The sequence below is a fragment of the Camponotus floridanus genome, unplaced genomic scaffold (genome assembly GCF_003227725.1).
Source record: "Camponotus floridanus strain SB8 unplaced genomic scaffold, Cflo_v7.5 scaffold163, whole genome shotgun sequence".
Classification (NCBI taxonomy): domain Eukaryota; kingdom Metazoa; phylum Arthropoda; class Insecta; order Hymenoptera; family Formicidae; genus Camponotus; species Camponotus floridanus.
Window position 1 is genome coordinate 263542 of NW_020229285.1, and position 15318 is coordinate 278859.

Here is a 15318-nt window from a genome sequence, read left to right on the forward strand (position 1 = left end):
TTCCTTTTAAAGTTTATTTTCGCCGAAAATTTAATATTAGAGATATATATGTATGTAGGCATAAATGAAGCAGCAAAATAATTTTTTAATGATTATTTTAGAAGATTATTTTAATACAGAAACGTCCTTGAATTAAAATGGAAAAAGAGGAGAGTTCCTTAAAATTTATTTTCGACAAACATTTAATATCGAGCAATACACGTGAGAAATAATTTATACAGCCCTGATATAAATTTAATAATACTCCTATGACAAGTAGAATCGCGAGAAAGTACCTTTTCATTTATCCTCGCACAATATCCGCGTTCAACATTGATCTCGCCGAGTATCATTAATAATAATGTCAGTAATGTCTCTGCCGAATCGATCTCGTGGATAATGCGTTTTTAAACCTTGATCAATAATGCGTATGACATAATCAACGATCATTATATGATCGGGACGAATCGGAAAAACGCGACGAGAAAAGTTTCGGAGGCTTCATCGAGACGCCTATCATTTATTCGCGCATAAATTTCCGTAAACGCGCGCATTGCAATTATAAAATCTTTATTACAATTGCATTTTTTAGATCGCCACGTCAAATCTGCATCCAACAAATTGTTCAATGGGGTATGTCCATTAACACGGACACTTTATACAACAATAATTCTCGCTCGATAAATATGAATTTCGAGTATTCGTACATTTGTCACGTATGATATATTTTAATACGTCATATTTGAAATGCGTGTAAATTGTTTTCAAATCACAATAGAGCAAAAAGTGATTTTAAAGCAATAATCTCCCCTCGTGACATTTAAAAATATGACATTCATATCAACTTAATTAATGTCGATGTTTCAATGTCTGCGTCCTCGTAAAGAAGAGGGAATCTGTCTCCTTATTCTTGATTACCGTTAGCTTTTGTACGTGTACCGACCTTTGAATTGAAATGCGCTGATTTATGCGACCGTGTACGCATTCACGCACATACGCACAAAAGGGATGCTCCGATGTGTACGTATATGGCGTAGTAATCCGAGCAGCGAGCATGCGAATGGGCGTGCGAGCGAGACGGGGCACTCGAGGAGAGAATATTCGCAGCTAGACCTCGCGATATATACGCGCATCCCCGGCCATTTACTCCGCGCACACCCGTTACACGAGCCGCCCGGCGAATGCCTACGTATCTACTACGAAATGTAGATAATAGATGAAATATTTGCGCGGTATGCGTGGTATTAAACCGACACCCCTGAAATTGTATTTTATAGCTACCCTTTCCACCCTGCCTCTGCCACCCGGCCTTCGGGCCCGCTCTCGCAACCCCTTCGGAGTCTTGATCCCCCGCCACCCCCTCGGCTATCCAGCTTCCTCTCTCGCTCACTCCCTTTCTGCCTCTCTCTCTCTCTCTCCCTTTCTGCCTCTCTCTCTCTCTCTCTGTCTTCCTCGCGCACAGCTGTACAATCGTATACACAACGACGGAATACGACGGTAGCAAAACCTCCCCCTTCACCCTCCCGTCCCTCCAGACGTGGCGTTTTGCCATATAACGAAACGCCAGGAACCAGTTTGCAGATCTGGCCGTTGGGAGGCGCGAGGTATCTTTCACCCGAAACGTTTCTATCTTTCAGGGGTTGCATCCCCTGTCCCTCTCCCCTCTTCCCTTCCCGACGCAACCCTGCCATCCCGTGATCGCTCTCTTTCTCTTTCTCTTTTTCTCGCTCTCTCTCTCTCTCTCTCTTTTTTCGCTCTTTCCTCTACGCGCGATCTCCCTAGTCGATAGAAATATTTTTCGCGGCTACGAGAATTGGAGGCGGTGAATTTATCACACTGACAGATCCTCTCTCTCTCTCTCTCTCTGTGCCGAGAGGGCTGAGAGCAATCTACTTTTTCGGTTTCCTTCACGCACGGAGAAAAGCTAAGAACCATGATACAAGCTCTGATATATATGACGATGATCGGGAATACGGAGGAGAAATAATAGTTTAGGTAACATTCTTCTGTAGATTATATTTTCTGGAAAAGAAATAATATATAAACGTTTCTAGGATTATGATTGACACCGTAATTATAATATTTAAACAATGAAGTGCTTATTAAACATGACGTATTCGATAGCATTATAAAGTAATATAACGAAAATCATGGATTTGAGTTCGAGGTAATGATAACATGTACAACGTGATTTTATATACCTATTATTATTTATCGATCTTACATTAAGGTTGCTACACGTATATGTAACATGCCATGATTATTTTATTTTCGAATCGATTCGAGGAGTATGTTTATATTGATATGAAATGTACAACAGTTACTTGAGGTTAGATTATCGATAATACATATATAGATATGAAAAATGTGCTCCTTTTTTATTTAATCATGGTTTTATTTAATCATATAATGACATCTTCAAATCTATAACTGTCAAATATCCAAATAATTTTTTATTATAATATTTTGTGTCGGAAAGTCCTAAACAGTAATAATTTTTGAAAATAATAATTAACTGTTCAAATTATTTAAAATAATTCAAGAGTACGTTTATGATGCTTCAATAATAAATCAACTGTTTGGTAAGATAGTTTCTAATTCTTTTCTTAAAATATTTGACATTTATATGAGATTATATTAAAGCATTACGATACCTGTGAACATCGATCTAATCGAGAGAATGAATGAAAATAATAATGTATCATTGTTCTTGTCTAATATATTCAGCTATAGATGATATAAGATGGAATAAATTGGCTCGCGAGAGCTTACTCAGCCCCAAGCCGGGAATTATTTCACTCGACAAACAAGAATCTCGTTTCGAGAAATCGACCCTATTATAACGAATCGATAAATCCTTGTACGTCAAACAATACATACAATACCTGTCAAAAGTATCGCATCACCTCCCAAAAGAAGCAAGTAAATTAGTTCAAGTTCCCCATTTTTTTCTCCCTAATTGTTTTGCTCGTGTTTATAAAATATAAAATATATTATTTATTATTCAGCTTCTAAATAAATTAATAGACAATTATTACTTGTTTTGGTAGTGTTTAAAATACATATTACCGATGCTTTTTAATAGCTGATCGTAAACAATTTTTATACGTCAACAATATGTAATACGTTACATAAATATATTATTTATTTCTCCCCTCTACAATCTTCTTGCGGGGATATTTGCAAACATGCTGCAATCAAATATCAATAACAACTTTAAAAAACCTATCAAGAATATTAAAAGCAGAGGGAGAGGCTATTTTGAAGAATCTAAAAATTCATTTATTACAAATTATCTGTTACATAATTTTTCATCTTGACGATATCAAAGGATAAAACAACGACAGTAATTAAATATAAATTTGCTAAAATTTACACACGTTCTCTTCGTTCACTAAAGCGACTTTCCATAAGTGATGCTACACTTTTGACCGGTAGTGTACCCACCCACACACGACGCGAAACGTACACACGTCGACATTGATTACGTGCGTCGGGGATGTTCTTATATCGCGATTATCGCCGCTGTCATTATCATTATCCCGCCGTTGTGCGCCGGTGCCATTAGGCATGGTCAATTTTCCTAAGAGCGCCTCACATTATTCCCGACGATACTCGACTTCCACGCGACGAGACCGCGTGTTGTGCGTGCGACCCTCAACGGAAATATCAGCGGCGGGGCCTCCGAGACGCGTTCGATAATAGATAATGGTGCGTCGGCACGGATTTGCGTCGACCATGAATTATTAAACGGGAACGGAGTATCCCTTTTCATGTCGAAAATCGCTGCTCTTTCACGTGGCGTGGGAGGAAGACTCGATGCGGCCGGCTATTATTATTGTACGGGGAGAGGGGGGGAGGGAGGCGACGGGGGCGTCCGGTGAATTTACGATGCAACCGGTGAGGTAGCGAGATTTTTCCCTCTCTTGAAAAAACAAATAAAATAAATTGTTTTCGTTCGGTTACTTTTGTTTTCGAGAGAAACTATTATCAATATGAACGCGCCGAGAGTATATTTCATACTCGGCTCTATACGGCGAGTTTATTTTTTGATAAAATACACAAGTTTCTCGATTCCCCCTCCCGTACACAAAGCTCTACTTTTCTTACAGCGGAAATTTAATTTACGGTTCGATTATCGGGACGTATCAGAAGTCGATACTTGAGAAAACTGCGGCGAACGACAAATTTCCACTCTCGGGCTCTCGAGGGAAGGTCTATTTTTAACGTTTGTCAAAACGAGGACGCGGAGAAACTTACGCGATAATTTCTGTACGATTCGTCCCCTTGTAGCAATTCCCGCAATATATAATACGACCACATTGCCTCGTTTAATCTCACTTGTAGGTATGCGCGAGAACGTATCAATAGCAGTGGCGGGCTCTTTTCTCAAGCTCGCTCCTCTCTCTTTCCCGGGGAAGGAGTTAATGCATTTCATTAATCACCAGGAGGTCCTTTCCACCCTTCATCCCAACCACTGATCCACCTACATCTCGTTACCGCCAACGATACGAGAAGCGGTTGATATTTCTCGGTTCTCGTTATTATTACTTGTCATCTCGCCGGATTTCTTTCTCCTCCTCCTCAAGCTCCATTTAATCCCCCTCCTCCGACCTCGTTCGTCGGAGAGGGATGAAATCAGGACGCTGCGATAAATAAAAATAAAATAAAACACACACACGCACGCACGGGTTGCAAGACGCGGTCGGTACTTGTCGATGAAGACGAAGGGCGCGGAAAGGGGAAGCCAAATGGGATGACACGGGGAGGGGGCTCGGCGACGTAAGCTTGAAGAAAAGCTTGACAGCTTTTACTTTTTGCCGTTGTAGCTCCTGAATAGCGACGTTCTAAGAATATCTCGGAAGGGACCCAGAAGAGGGATATCATCGGAAGTCTCCCTCCCGACGTACGGAGGGTTGGGGGATCGTTTCGTGTGCGAGGCAACTCCCTTGTGCCGGATCTGCCATTTGCGAGAGCGCGTTTGCCTATCTTTAATGTCACGGACTCAATACGAGAAATAGACGAATATATAGCAGCGACATTTTGATGAAGCGCTCACCCTCTCGTCGCGGTTATAACACCGGCGAACTTTCGTCATGGAGGCGAAATCGTCGCTGCGTTACGTCACTATTTTGAACGGACTCGTTAGAACGGTTAAATGCACTTAGGGTGTTTCCGTTGTGTGTCGTGAGGCAATTTATTATACGCATGGTAGATGTTGCACTCTCAGATTTCACGGCTATTATATCTGTGGTTGATACGTCAATCTTTTTTTAATTTTTTCCTTTTATATGCATTTAATTCCTCGCTATCATCTACACATTCTGGATGTAAAATAAAATAAAAGGATATTAAATATTAACAATTGGAAAAGATCGAAAAATAGTAATTCCTTTTTTCCAAATATTAATAAATACATTTAAAAGTCTTTAATAATTTTAACAATTTTTGTTTTAATTTTCTCCTATTATATGCATTTAATTCCTCGTTATTATTTACACATTCTGGATATAAAATAAAATAAAAGGATATTAAATATCAATAGTTGGAAAAAATCGAAAAATAGTAATTCCTTTTTTTTCAAATATTAATAAGTACATTTAAAAGTCTTTAATAATTTTAATATACAACATTTTTGAATATTGAATAAAAGTAGTGCAAATAGGACAAATCGAGACAACGAGATTAATAAAGGCAATATTTGTAACTACAATTTAATTGAATGTTTATATGTAAATTTATATATTTTTAAAAAATAAATAGCTCGAAAAAATAAAAAAATATAAATTCCTTTTCCAAATATTTTGAATACATTTGAAAGGTTTATGATATATTTTAATTGAACATTGAATAAAAATAATGCGAATATATAGGAAAAAGTTGAAGCGAAATAACGGAGGCAACAGGAAGAATATATATAACTATAATTTAATTAAATATTTATAGGCAAATTTGTATGATCATTTTTTAACATTTAAATCTAAAAGAGAGAGACAAAGAAAGAATACGAAAAAAATTTCTTTATACACTTTGTCAAATTTTGTTTTTCTCCATTATATTTTTACTTGTAAGTACATAAGTTGTCAAAGCAAAAAGAAAGATGATAGATGCGGTATTTGATGTAACGCGCATGTAATCTATATCCGGATAAATTTAATTAAAATAAATAAATTTAATAATAAATAAATTTAATAATAATTTTAATAATAAATAAATTTAATTTAATTGTATCCCGTAAAATGCGAATAGTAGATTGCGTTCGCTTGGATTCGCGTGACGTGACAGATCCGAAGAAATACATGCTATATACATATATCGCATCATGGAGAATGCGGCAGAACAAGTAAGTCCGTGTTTAGATGTTAGCTACATAGGGCCGCGCTATCGTGGATTATATGTATCCCTTTATTTGTGGATAAACTGGCGCGGGTGTGTATACAGATTCGGTTCAAGCCGGATTCATCCCGTCCACGGAACGAGATTCGCGTAATCTTATGTACGTATCCGAGAGATGTATGTGTACTGCGAGTCCAGGCGTCTTTTCCGGTTCCTCGGAAATTCCGAGGGATCGTCGATTAGACGAATAGGGGCTCGTCTCGCCGCAGGAATTATTTTTGCGGCCGAGGAGAGAATATCAAGATGTATATAAAAAAAAATACATAAGAGAGGGAGGAGATATCGGACGGGATCGAAGGTTTCGCGCGGTAACATACTCTCCCGGTGTTCGATAAATACGATCCCCGGCGCCGAGAGATTTATTTTTCACCGCGCATTCTGAAATGATGACCTTTTACGCTGGATTTCGCCCCGCGCGCGTTACGTAGGAAAGATACAAATCACTTTTGGACGTTTGCGGCGGTTACGAACGGCGCGCATCCGTATATACACTCGAACACCCATCGCTCGTTCTCTTCAAGAGTAAATTCTGTCGACACGTATCTCGGATGGCGTTCGAAACATTCATTTCGCGCGATGCCTCATTCGTCAAAATCGACAGCCCCGCGCGCGCGCGCATAAATATTTGATTAAATTACAGTTACAAATGTTCCCGGTGCCTTCGTTAATCACATTGTTCCGACTTTTTTTTTCTTTCCGCATTACCTTTATTCAATATTCAAAGAATGCTGTATTAAAAACGCTTGTAAATCTATCCAAAATATTTGGACAGGGGATTTATATTTTTGGATTTTTTTCGAGTCGTTTATATTTAAAAGTTAAAATATATTTCTAAAAGTTTACGTATAAATATTTAATTAAATTACAGTCACAAGTATTCCCGTTCCCCTCGTTAATCACATTGTTCCGACTTTTTTTTTCTATCCCCATTATTTTTATTCAATATTCAAAGAATGTTGTAAAAACGCTTTTAAATCTATTTGAAAAGAGAATTTATATTTTTGGATTTTTGTCGAGCCATTTATATTTAAAGGTTAAAAAATATTTATGAAAATTTATGTATAAGTATTTAATTAAATTATAGTTACAAATATGTCTCCGTTAATCTCATTGTTTCTATTCGACTTTTTTCTATTCGCATTGCTTTTATTATATATATTTTTATTTATTATTTAATATTTATTCAAAGAATGTTGTATTAGAAATGCACTTACAATATTCGAAAGAGGAATTTATTTGTTATTTTGTTATTTGTTATTTGTTTTTTATTTTTTCGAGTTATTTGTATTGAAACGTCATAAAAAACGTTTATAAAAATTCATGTATTTATTTGAATTATAGTTATAAATATGCCTCCGTTAAAATCTCATTATCCCAAGTTATTTTTCATTCGCATTATTTTTATTCAATATTTAAAAATATATGTTATATTAAAAACATTTTTAAATATACTTACAATATTTTGAAGAGTTTATTTTATTTTTTATTTTTTCATATCTAAAAAATGTTTATATAAATTGGCGTATTTGTATTTATATTTATCTGTATCGTAGTTATAAATATTCTCATTTGTTAATTTCGTTGATTCGATTTTTTTCTCTATTTATATTACTTTTATTGAATATTCAGAAAATGTATTAAAGACGCTTTCAAATGTATTTATATGTATATTAATATTTGAAAGAGGAATGTAAAATATTTGGAAAAAGAATTAAAATTCTTCGAGCTATTTATACTTAAAAAAAACGTTCATCAGACAGATATATAATATTTTGCGACTTTTTCATATTACAAATTCTCACATTTAATAATAATCATGTTTGCTTAAATATAATTGTGTTTGTGAATGGCAGTTCGTGGCTGGAACGCATGAGTCCGTCGCTGTCGATGGAAAGTTATGCGAGGGTAGTGCATAATGCATTAGGTATACACATTCTGCATGAGATGCAGATATTTGCGGAGTGACGGCTTACAAGCGAGTCGCATATTGCTTGTTCTTGTAACTCTACTATTTACTGCAGGTTATATGATACATTTACACGACGCGTTCGAAATTATAACTCCCTGAATATGCAGAATCAACGGGTGCATTATTACTGCGAGGGCATTACGCTTAAGTGCAGCACCATTATCTCAATAGAATAGACAATTGCCAGCAATGTTTCTGCCGGAACAATTGCGAAAAAAATTTAACAATTTATAAATAATATCGTTATTATATAATATTTAGAATCGCGCAGTCTCTCGTCTTTATTACTCTTGTGAGAGAAAAGAATTAAATTTCACTATCGTCGCCAAATTATGGGTGTGCATTTCTCTGCACATGTGAATTCTACATAAATTGTATGTAATTACACAAATACACATGGCTATCTTGTGCACACGATTTATGCACGTTTGTTTCGTTTTTTTTTTTTTTCGTTTTTCGCTCTTTTCGATGCATCGTCGCGTTTTTTTTTAGCCTAGAATGCCAAAAATTCAAAGGTGGATGTTGCGGAAACCAATCGCGAATAATTTCGTCCGCCTACGACTCGTAGTCGAGTATTTTTTGGAGTGAAGGATTTGTCGAAAGCACGAGGAACGACGCCTTTTACGCTTCACAACCTTCCGTAATCCGCATACGCGCCCTGTTATCGATAAAAGTAATACGAGGCTCGTTCTCTGCACGCGCGAGTAATCGCTTGAATTTATAGGAATGCTGCTCTCTGAAATGCGGTTCTCTGTTGCTGAATTTTTGCGAACGAATCAAGTGTCAAAGGACGATGAAAGCGTCTATGAAAACGGAATAATTCTCTGCGACTGAACGCTCTGCTTGATGCACATGGGAAATAATCATTTGCTAGAGGAAAAAAATCCGATACTTTATTTAATAAACTTACGTGTCAGTAGTCCAGCCTTTTCCATAATTCTTAATCTTTTGGGATAAAACGTTAACAAATTTTGAAACAATACTTCTTGGACATGTGCAAACATAGTCGCTCGAAAATATCTGTTTTCATTTCTTTTGAAGCATGAGAGTTTCAACTGTTTTTTCAGAATCGAAATATTCTGCCACAGAGTGGTAGAATAAAACCATTTGTTATGGATCTAGAAAAAATGCGTGAGAAGCCTTGACTGTGTTCTTTAGAATCGATCCAAATAGATAGTATTTTAAAAAATTCTAAAACAACACTTTTAACTCGCAAAGTTGTTCGAAAATATTGTTGCTATTTCTTCCTTGAAATATAAATGTTTTGATTGCATTCTCCAGAATTGACTCAAAATGTTCTGCCATAGAGTGACAGAGTGAAAAATAATCATTTGTTAGGGATCTAGAAGCACGCGTGGGAGAAGTCCAATCCTTTATTTTATAAACTTGCATGTTAGTAATTAAATATATCCTTTCTCCCAGCTATTAATCTCTTAGAATAGAATATTAATAAATTCTAAAATAAATTAGTGTCAAAATACTATCAAAATAATATCATTTAACACTCTATAAAAATATACAAAGTTGTTGAAAAATATTTGTTATCATTTCTTTCTTGAAGTATGAATTTTTATTTCGATTCCGTTCTTCAGAATTGATCCAAAATGTTCTGCTACAGGATGCACAGTAAAAATTATGCGTCTATATGTTAAAATTTTCTTGTGTTACCACGTTTTGATTAGTACTTCAATGTAAAATTAACATACAACTTATATGTTATTATTTTTATAATGTTTTCATATGTTACATTTATGTCAACTTTATAACTTAACGCTTTGTATATGTCTTTTAGAAATGGAATATTATTTTGAGTATTTTTAACATAATTATTTTAAACAATCAACATGTCTCAAAGTCAGTTTAACATTCTAGGAAAAGTTAAACTGAATCTTCAAATAATCTTGAAGTTTGACATACAAAAATAATCAAATTTACTAAAATCGAATGTTTCTATTACAAATAATTTAAGTTAAAGTAATTACTATTATATGTTAATGTCCTCAACATTTCTTAGACGAGTTATTGTAACAATTTTTTCATGTAATTTTTAATTAATTTGTACGTTAGTTTTACATTACACTTAAAGTCACGATAACAAAAATAAATGTAAAGAATCGTGTCAATTATTTAACATTTTAAATTTGTTAATAAGTAACATATGACAAAGTTATTTTAACTTAAAATTTAGAGTGAACTTTCTGGGACATGTGAAAAATGTTATAATTAACATTTTATTTTTTACTGTGCAAGATGGAAAATAACCATGTCTGTCAAAAAGCATTAAACGTTCAAATCAAGTATTAAAACGGTGGAATTGGCCACTAATTTTAGAATTAAGATCCTATCTAAAAAATACTTGTGTTAAATAAAATTTTGAACTTCTCCACGCGATGATTTTTGACAAATGATTATTTTCCATCCTGTACGATTAAATACAAATATCTCGTGCGGAATTTGAATTTTGTTCATCTGATATCTCTCACGCGATTGTCATCTATAATTCGCGCTTCCGGTATCGTTTATCAGTATTCTGCATAATATACAGAACTTGCAGACCAACTGCATTAACACCGTTCTTTAATCTCCTACTTCTTAATCTGGATCTCTTAATCTTAGAGTACATACATTTCTCTTATCAGAAATCTTAACGTCTAATTAAACTTTTAAGGGTATTTAATTCTTGAAAATCTCTTCAAGAACCTTAAAAGTATCGCTAACTGATCTCGCTTTGGTTTCAAGTAATTTTAACTGGTATTTTTGGAATCTTAGGAAAGTCTTTTAATAAAATTTGCTAATCGATATCTTATTCAGGCTTGTCCAATTATAACATATTGCGTGACAAATCTCATTTCACGAGCGAAATCTATACCGATACCCAAATAGCTCTTCCTACCTAACTCTCGTCAATATTTTATCTTTCAGGTGATACCGCACCTGTCCGCTACCTGTCTCTGAAAAGCCTTCTTCCGGATACCACCGGTTACATGACTTATGAGGGTAGTACAACGCACCCCGGCTGTTGGGAAACGGCAGTTTGGTTGATTCTCAACAAACCGATTTACATCACGGCACGAGAGGTAAACACATCGATCCCCAATCGATCCTATTCTATTTTTTATCGGTGTCCAACTTTTCTCGCGATACTTTTTCCTTCTCATCCCTTCAAACTCTCGCCCCCGAACTGAGATCCTCGCGTGTCCCGCAATCATGACCGGATCATCGAAAAATAACGAAAGCGAAGCGATAAGACGGCAATCTTGTCGGATAGATCAGCGAATCGTATTATTCTCACGGTGTGTATTATCTCTGTCATTAGCTGTACGCCCTAAGGAAATTAATGCAAGGCCCTTCCACTACGCCGAAAGCACCCCTCGGTAATAATTCCAGACCGTTGCAGGGTCTTCATTACAGAACTGTGCGAACAAATATCGATTTTGCCAAGGTAATATAATACTGTGATTATGTTATTCGATATTGACGTGCAAAGAACGCGTAGTGTCAGTCAGGATAATTTGCTACCTACAGTAAATGTGATATCATCATGATTATAAGAAAAAAAAACAGTAATTTTTTTTTCTCTCTCTCTCTCTCTTTTAAGATTATTTTATTTAAAAAAAAACTAAATTATTTTTTACGATTACAAAATCACACAGCAACGATTGTAAATTTCAAATAAAAGTCATTAGTTTTTAATAAATTATTAGATGTCGGAATGTTTTTAAATTTCAAAAAAAGTCATTAGTTTTTAATAAATTATTAGATGTTGAAATGTTTTTAAATTTCAAATAAAAGTTAGTTTTTAATAAATTATTAGGTATTACAAATGTGATGTCACATGTTCACATTATAAGATTTAAAAAAAAACGAATATTTATAATTTTTTTTCTCTTTCTTTCTCTCTCTCTGTCTCTCAGGATTATTTTATTTTAAAAAATATATATTATATTTTAAAAATAAATTCTATTTTTAACGATTAAAATACATAAATTTCATAAAATTTCAAAATTTATAAATTTCAAATAAAAGTTTCAAGTCATTTTTGACAAGTTAATATATATTACAATTTTTTAATATTATAAATGTGATGTCGAAGATCGCAATATAAAATTATGAAAAAAATATTCGTAATTTTTCCTCTCTCTCTTTCTCTTAGAATTATTTTATTTAAAGAAAAAAACTAAATTATTTTTATAAAATTAACAAAGCTTATAAATTGAAAATAATAATTATTAGTTTTTTAGAGCAATTTTTAACAGATTATGAATAGAAAATATCAGAAATATCATGAAATATCTTGATCGATCATAGAAGAATCAGTCTCGTCAGAATTTTCTCGCGAAGCTGCAACTTAAATGTACTTTTCGTGTTATTCTGGCAGCGGGGAAACGCCAAGTGTCCATCGATGGCGCAGGACATGCATTATAGAGGTAACACACGATGTTAGCCAGGCTCCAGGAGCCCCTAAACTTCATGCTTCAACGCAAAGGGATCGTCTCGATGAGAATTTGAAAAGATGACTTTTTCCTTCCAGCCAACACGTGGCGGGACGACGGCTCCCTATCGCACAACGTAGTCTGAAGCCGTTCCGCGGTAGGACTACGAGAGAGGACTTTTTCCTAAAGGAGTTCTGGAACGAGACGAGTTCATGTAGCGCGACACGAGGAGGGTGAGGCAAGAGCTGATTTCTAACAACGGGGAATAAGAAAAGGGGTTTCCCGTGGCTGTGCGAAAAACGGACGTAAATTTCAAATGATTGTGTAAACTTAAGGGGTGAAATAAAAATACCATAGAGCGATTCCTGTGTTTCGAAGCAAAACCAGCAAGTGTAACGCAACCGCCGTTTTGTTAGCGAAAGGATTACGTATATAATTTGTAGATAAGTTTTTATCACAGGAGGAAAATACATGTAAAGTTTTGAATTTCGTTTCATTTCCCAGAGTAGCAAGGACAAAGCCGCGTGCGTTGCTACAGCACTAATGTAATTCTCACAACACGAGTGATCAAAGGAGCTTTAAGTGTCTTGGTGGGATATGAGTTTTTGTTTAATGCTGTTTGTAAGTTTACCGAGCATACGAAGATTGTAACAGTTATCAGGGATGGGCGTATGACTTAACATAATACCTATTACAAACTAAACAGTGTAATTTTGTAAAATGGACAATATAGCGCACACTTTCAGCTGATGAATGAATGATTCCTATAGCGAGAGAATAGGCATTGTTTCTCTGAGAGGGACACATTTTTTAAGATGCCCATCGCTGATATACCCCCCGATATACGCGATTCGTCCTGTTGTCACGTGACAAAAAAAAAACGTGCGAATAAAACGACTGCTTGAATAATTAATCTCGCTGATAAACCTGTGAATCGGTCCGAGTTACTTGACAGGTTTTTGTCAATTACCGCGTAGCCAATGGCGATACGACGTGAACCATGTAAAGCGAAGACCATTGGAGGACGCAGGGGAAGGAAAAATGGGAATGGGGGAAATGTAGCGGAAGCGCGGGAAGAGATGAGACGATCGTGATGGATCTCGGTGGAAGATACAGAAGAAGAAATAGCCGGTATCACGACGAAGGAAAGGGGGGAAGAGGAGACGGAGGTGGAGAGGCGGAGAGCAATTTCGTAATAGCTTCGGGATAGAGACGAGTAGGTTAATAAAGAAGGAATGGTTCGGAAAGGGAAGAGATTAGGATGAAGTCATGTGGTAAATCAACCGCGTGGAAGAGAACCCCGGGCTCTCTCTCCCTCTCTTCTTCTCCCTCTCTCTCTCTCTCTCTTTCCGTTAGCTTAGCCGATGGACGAAATAATCCGGCGCGCTTTTGTATATATAAACACAGATACGGAAAATGTACACGAACAGACATTTACCTAAGATAGACGTTAAGCAGCGAAAAAGGCGAAATTCTTTTAGGGAGAAGAAAAAAAGCGCGTGTATAGAGAATAAAGTTGTATTATAAATCGAAAAAGTGAACGTTTAACAAAAAAAAATTGTGGTTAATAAGTAACAATAAAGGCGACGTTATATTGTACAGCAACAGCGACCGCTGTGTCTCTCCCTCTCTTGCAATCAATTCTTTATTTGTGGACGTACCTATATCGATTGCAATCTTTTCTTTTTCATCTAAAGCCGTCGCATCTTTGCATCCCCTGCTCTATTTATTTTATCCGACGAAATAATCTCGTCGAATTATTTGCGCATCGAACATCGATGCCAGAGCGGCTGCCTCGAGGATGTAAATTAATAAATTTCGATGATACCCGTTAATTTCCGAGCCTGAATCGCTGAGGGGAAAGTTCGGGTTCGGAACGCCTCTGCAAAGTTGGGCATTACAAATTTCTTTGTCGACGTACGTCAAGGATAAGTCAAAGTTCCAACGATGCTCGCGAAAAGTTTGCGAGAGGGCCACGATGCTCGATCCAAAAATTCGAGCAGGCTGACAAATTATCCGGGACAAAACTGGGTTGAACACCGGCCTGAAGTTCACGCCTCGGCCTGCGAGACCACGTTTCATCCTTAATTAATTATCTGCCGCAACTTTCGCGGGACGCCTTCCTCTTCCGCTCTCTCTTTCTCTTTCTCTCGAGAGACTAAGAGGTAAGTGGATTCTATTTTATCAATTTGCGGAATAATTTATACGCGGCGGAGAAACTGATTGCCCGTCAGGGCGCGATATCCTTCACCGTTGGTGTCTTCATGCTTCGCGTTCGTTATACGATTTGACGTTAGACAATTTGTTGCAATTTAATCAATTGGAGAACGACTGCACGCGACGCATGGCTTTAAACGAGGTCATTGATTATGTAATAAGATTCAATTGCTTCAAGACGAACGCGAGCAATGTGTAATAATTATATCATTGCTCTATATAACGATTAATAATTTGAAAAGTCATACTAATAATAATTTGTCACGTGAATGACACATGAATGACATAAAAACAAATTTTATTAAATTCAAGATATACTTGTGC

At 35.9% G+C, this 15318-nt stretch overlaps 1 protein-coding gene across 3 annotated transcripts in view; it reads left to right on the forward strand.

Annotated features, from left to right (window-relative positions):
* Positions 1-14376, forward strand: part of LOC105256766 (carbonic anhydrase-related protein 10) — a 156572-nt gene extending 142196 nt beyond the window's left edge. The window contains exons 7-10 of one of the 3 annotated variants that reach the window (XM_011266977.3): positions 11267-11421; positions 11661-11786; positions 12723-12771; positions 12858-14376. In XM_011266977.3, the coding sequence (XP_011265279.1) occupies positions 11267-11421; positions 11661-11786; positions 12723-12771; positions 12858-12922 (395 nt within the window). In that variant the 3' untranslated portion in view covers positions 12923-14376. The remainder of the gene's footprint in view (positions 1-11266; positions 11422-11660; positions 11787-12722; positions 12772-12857) is intronic. The other 2 variants (XM_011266978.3, XM_011266979.3) reach the window with 2 other exon arrangements.
* The last annotated feature ends 942 nt before the right edge of the window (positions 14377-15318 follow it).